Raw genomic sequence first — 5875 nt, 5'->3', positions numbered from 1 at the left:
GCCTCTAACTCGAGTGTGGACGGGCAGGTATTTCACGGGATCCAGATAACTCTGTCTCTGCATGCGTGCGTGTTTTATGCCTTTGTCTATGCATATGCACACACATATAGAATATAAAGTACAACCTGTAGTAAGTTGGTGTGAACCTTGTCATCATTGAATCCGTAGATAAGTGGCTATTTTGACTGTAACGTTCTACTGAGTCAGCTTGTTACTTTTAAATTCTTTAGTGATCAGGTGCTGATAAAAAAAAAAAATCAACCCTTATAGTGCTGCCTAATCACAACCACGTGGATATTTTCTCCTGTGACAAGTCTAATGGAATGGGGCAGATTTATACTGCTGCCCCCAAGAATGAAATTTCACAACATTCAGATGTGAAGTGCCTTCTGAAAAAGTGAACCATGTGTAAAACTTCTTCAGGGTCTAAACCCAGGAAATCAGAAGGTTGCCTAGGGAGAAAACACCTGCATCCAAATCACTACTCCTGCTGAGAAAAAACACGTATTTAGCACATTAGTACAAGACAAAAAAAGTCAAAAACCTGAAAACACTCACAGAAGTCACAATACACTAACAACAAGTTACTTTCACTCTCTCCAAAAAGAGCCATGAAATTATAATTTAAGGGAACAGGCCCTTATTTTTAAGGGAAAAAACCTCAGCCACAACTTGTTCAGAGGCAGCTATACTGGAAAACGTATCACATATTTAAATGAAGGTTGTCAATAAATAAAAAACCCAACTGAGATGTGAACGAGAACAGACCTGAAGGACAGTTAGTCACAGAATAACGCTGTTTTGTGGGAAGTGGAAGGATGTAAGAGTAACCACGCAACCTGACAGAACAGAATCTGCAGACTCAATGACACCAAAACGACCGAAACATCCACGAGCTCCAAATACTGAAGTCTCTGACCCCAAGGATTTAAGAGAACGGTAATAACAGATTTCAGTCTTAATTTATTGTGACTGACTTACCCAGCAAAGAAGCCAACTCAACTGTGCACTTTGCCAGCTGCTGTTCTGATGTGGGACACGTGAACTAGAAAACAAAAAAGTAGTTGTATCTTTGTCCCCATACTGCAGACGGGACAAAAAAAGGGCTTCACAAAGAATAAAAATAGCAGAGAGGAGCAGGCAATTTACAGCAAGAATCACAGAGCTGTAACCAGGACACCACTGAAGACAGGAAGACGAGAAAAGATCATACATGGAAAGGGGATCCACAAAGGCTCACTGTAAGTAACAAGCAGATTTTATACAACACAGCGTAAAAACCGCAGTGCAGCTTTGTCACATGTGAGCTTAGACAGGAGCCGCTCAGCTGAACCCAACTGTGAGGCAAGGCAAACGGAACATATTTACGGGTATGAAGACAGCTCAAAGTGGTCCGGTGGCGGCGGGGGGGAGGTGGCTGCTTTTTTACTACTTCTACCTTTCTGCATCGAAGTGTCTGACTCAATCTTCCCAGCAAGCACTCCAGCCAGTCGGAGTCAATCACTTCATCCTCATCCCGTGGGCCCACAGCAACACAGAGCACATCCTTAACGAAAAAGACAGCAGTAATTCACTGATTAGGATCCTGCACTTCCGCAAACAGATCTTCGGAACTCCGACAGCACACTTCACAGAGAGCCCTCAGGTCCTCACAAATGAAATTTAAAAAATTAAGCTAGTATCCTCCTCATTTCCTAAGACAGATTAAAGCTGAAGTTTTCAGACCTTATCTAGGTTTGATTTTCTACCATAGTTCTCACTAACGTTACGAAGTCCAAGTCAATGAGGCAACCAGTTCATCCCTCTTAAGACTAACTAGCTCTGAAAGTTCTGACAGCACAGCAAGCAAGTTCGGGGCAGAAGTGCTACCGAAATCGAGAGTCCTCTTATACTGTCAAGGTAGATGTGGTTTCAACACAGAGCTGAGTATGAAGAACACCAATAGGGTTACGATATGACAACTGGTTTAGCCAGTGTTATGTGGTAGCACTTCCCATCACCAGCAATTTACCATCCAGTATCGGAAACCCAGAAATCAAAACAAAAACCAACAAACAAGCTGTATCTCAAGATACTGCCAAAAACTCCTTTAAAAAATAACAATTTACAGAGAAAGCCCCTCGTTTCTTCACATACCTTACCCTCCTCTTTTTATTTTAGCTCAAGCAAGAAAGCGATAGAGCTTGTGTACACACAGCTGCTGGAAGGCAATACAGTGAAATGCAGTGTTATTGCTCAATCAGACAAGAAGCAGCAAAAAAAAAAAAAAAAAAAAAAAAAAAAAAAAAAAAAAAAAAAAAAAAAAAAGGCAGAATACGTAACAGTAAAACCAGTCAGGTTTGCAGAATTATTCTCTTCCTTACAGGCTGCTCACCCAGGTTATACAATTGCCTGATTTTTTACAAGAACAGTGAGCTTTTAAGAGTCTGAGAGAAAAGATCAAAACATAACTTGAACCAGCTTGAACAGAAAACTGCTTGGATCTAAGGCTGAAGTTAAGCCCAAACCATCACCACCTTAAGATATTCTGATTCCCCCTGTTATAGTTGAATGATGGTGTATACGCAGATTGGCAAAAAAAAAAAAAAAATCTTTCAGACTTGTAAGATTCCATACAATCTAATGCAGAATTTCTGGCATACCATCATCATCATCATCACGGCTTGGCTTCGCGAGCGAAGATCTGGGAAGGGCTTTCCCCGTGCTCACTGCAAGCGATGAGTGCACCCTTCGGGGCTGCGCGGTGGATTGTTTAGGTGAGGCGCAGCGTGCGCGGAACTGGCTCCACCCTTTACACCTGAGGTTCATCTGCCAGGGCCCAGCGAGCTTGGACGGTGACAGCGAAGTCCTCGGGTTGTAGGTTTGGTTAGAGTGTCCTTCTCTGAGATGGAGCCTTACAGGGCTAAACGAGCTCCATCTGCCCGGGTTTGGAGTCAGAGTGGTCCTTCTCCTAGGATGGTGCCCGAAGGCTAGTGAGCCCATCCTGCCCGTGGACACACTGTGTCTGACCCTTCAGCCGAGACCTGTCTGGCCTGGGAGACCCCACCGGAGGCACATGCCACCACCAGCACAGCTCTCAACCTCACAAGGGCACGCAAGCTCCTTCCCCACAGCAAGGGGGTGCCTGTGAAAGAGTCTGGCATATAAGACAGGACTGTTGGTCGTGTTCTACAGCACTGGAAGGACCAACAGGAAATACTTACTCTAAATGGAGACCAGGAGACTCTCCATAAAACGAGTAAGTCTACAAAGAAGTAGCCATTTTGATACGCTGACTCTTCAGCATCCAGCTGCACACAACACACCACGCTACGGCTTCTATGCTACTCGTATCAAAAAGACCACCGACATATTACCAGAAATCCTGTATCCTTTCTCACCATTTGAAAGAACCGAAAGGCAGCAGGCAAAGTAGTGGAGGCTTAAGCCCTCCATTCATTCCCAGCTCAAACACGTTAATTTCCTCTGTTTACCTCTCGGAGGAGATAAACCTCCTTTGAGAGCAAACTGTTGCTTTTTGCTGCCTTTCGCTCGTTTCTAATGGCAACAATTTTGGCATCCCTGTTGGTGGGCAGGGAACAAGGGAGGCAGCAGGCAAAGGAACGGATCAAACATGGAAACTTTAATGAAAACTTTTGTCATACTTGTGAAAGCAGGAGGGGTGGGTTCTGTCTTCTTGTTCTCAAGTATTCCTTTTATAGGTAAGGGGTGGAATGTTGTGGTTTAGGATTTTGGCTCCAGGGCAAGAAGGGAGGCTGTTACCCCTTGTTTGGGCACAACTCATCACTTAAATTAGGGTAGGACAGAAAGAAAAAGAGAACAGCGATCTTAAATACATGAAGACACATACCTTCCCTCCACTTACTATAAGCCCTCACACGTGGTCACCGGTGGAGTGGGGGAAAGAAAAAAAACAGGAGCGGAAAGGCGCAGTTTTTTAACATCTTGCATTAAGTTCCAGGTTGATCTTTGGAAGAAACTTCCCTCGCATATGTGGTGTCTCTCTCTCCCACAGGAGACAGCTCAGCACGGCCCGTTTTCCAATCCAAGACGGCGGGTGGCATGTGGTGAGTCGGGCTGATGGCTCCAGCACTGTGCTCGGACCAGCTGCAAAACTTAAGAATCGCCAGGTTTCCAGGGGATGTTCTGGGTCTCTCTCCGCATTCCAGCAGGGCCTTCATCCTCAGCACTTTGACCTTTTTCCTCCTCCCTCACCAGTGGTAAATCTCAGCACAGGGCGTGGGCAGGGGACCCAAGTTCTTTTTCTTTCCACCCACACCAGTAATCAGCAAAGTAAAAAGTCCACTTGCTGCCCAGATCTTTTACCATGCCAGAATAGGGACCAAAAGTTCTTGTAGCTGAGGTGCCTGCTTCAGTTCTCTTTCATCTTTGTCCTTCTGAACCACAAAATGCGCTCACAAAAAAAGCTTTTTTTAGAGTGTTATTCAAAGAGGTGTTGATTGACACACCTTGGGCCGGGGGAGGGTATGAAATTGGGGCTGGGGCTGCATTTCCCAGCTTACAGGGGCCAGTACCCCTCTCTCCACACTACCTCCTCTTGTACCAAGCAAGGGGGGAACAGCCCCCCTTGTCCTGAAGCCAAAATCCTCAACCACAACACTCTTGACCAGGGAACTCTGATCTACACACAAAGAGCAAGTGGGGCGGGGGAGAGGGGGTCGAAAAAACCATGAGACCTTTCCATCATGCTTTTTCAACACTCCTCACTGCCAGCTCCTTAGAAACAGAACATCCCCCTTCAAAACACAAAAGCAAACAAAAACCCACACCAACGTAAAAAGTAAGAGGGAGTGAGGGCAAGCCTGGAAGCGAGCACTATGTACCTTAATCTCATTGATGATTTGGGAGGGAAAGGGAGCACAGTGCTGACAGCCTGGAGGGCAGTCCCTTCTCAACTCCAGAGCATCCTCGCTGGGCGTGAGAAGTCCTGGGACTTTCAGCATTCTGTTGAAGGTTGCCTTCACTTCTCTCTTGATGAGTGCTACAAAGAACAGAGAAAAAAAAACATCTCTACTTCAGCTTTTCTCTCCAGCAAGGCAGACAACTGTTTACGAACACCACCCTTATTAGTCTCTCATGCTGGGCCACGGTAAAAGAGGGAAGGACAGTTTACCCTTCCAAACTGCTTTCACTCTGAGCTCCCGCTATATTCAATGGGCAGAGGTGGGAAGAGGGTGTTAACCCACAGCTCTGAAAGGCAGCCACCCATTACTACCCGGTACCACCGGTGATATTTCAACATGTTTAATGAACACAGTAGCTAAGTCAGGAAGTAATGCCAAAGTAGAAAGTTGAATCAGCATGATCATACCAGTTAAACCACTGTGCCCAAGAAAGCCATATTTTTTTCTACCAAAATGAGTTTTGACCAGCATCCAAAACACTGAATTCCTGCTACTGCAAATGGCGCTGTATATTCCTCCCCAGAGTTTTTCCAGAAATTGTCAGGAGTTGCTAGGCCCTATTACAGAGTAAAAGGACTATACAGTTTCCTTCAACTGAAAAATCCCTGAAGAAGGTTCTCAGAGCAAGAAATCAATCTTCTTATTCCTAATAAAGGAGGGACAGAGCAATTGCATGCTTCCCACTAAAAGAAAAATGAGTAGGACCAAGTACTTTGGAATAAATTCTAACCCTTTATCTCAGAAAGAGAGTACACAGAAAATGATACACAGGTTAGAAGCCCCAGTTCAGAGTAAGGAGACTCACCTGCAATGTTGGCAGAAAGCCAGCCACAGGCTCTCTCAGTAGCCAGCTCCACTGCAATGTCTTCTGCACTACTTAAAACCTTTACGGGGGGGGGGGGGGGGGGAAAAAAAACAAAGACACAAAGTACAATCACCACCACCCGACA

The 5875-nt window shown here is 45.3% G+C and overlaps 1 protein-coding gene across 1 annotated transcript in view; it reads right to left on the bottom strand.

Annotated features, from left to right (window-relative positions):
• The window catches only part of CDAN1 (codanin 1), a gene marked incomplete at its 5' end in the record, with an annotated part of 32593 nt that overhangs the window by 4160 nt on the left and 22558 nt on the right, over nucleotides 1-5875 (bottom strand). The window contains 4 exons of the mRNA XM_010143403.1: nucleotides 982-1045; nucleotides 1439-1546; nucleotides 4845-5002; nucleotides 5731-5809. Of these exons, the coding sequence (XP_010141705.1) occupies nucleotides 982-1045; nucleotides 1439-1546; nucleotides 4845-5002; nucleotides 5731-5809 (409 nt within the window). The remainder of the gene's footprint in view (nucleotides 1-981; nucleotides 1046-1438; nucleotides 1547-4844; nucleotides 5003-5730; nucleotides 5810-5875) is intronic.

This window comes from Buceros rhinoceros, unplaced genomic scaffold, assembly GCF_000710305.1.
Source record: "Buceros rhinoceros silvestris isolate BGI_N320 unplaced genomic scaffold, ASM71030v1 scaffold16569, whole genome shotgun sequence".
In the NCBI taxonomy this organism is placed as follows: Eukaryota; Metazoa; Chordata; class Aves; order Bucerotiformes; family Bucerotidae; genus Buceros; species Buceros rhinoceros.
The sequence above is the reverse complement of the archived record's forward strand: the minus strand, read 5'-3'. Positions and strand labels throughout refer to the sequence as shown.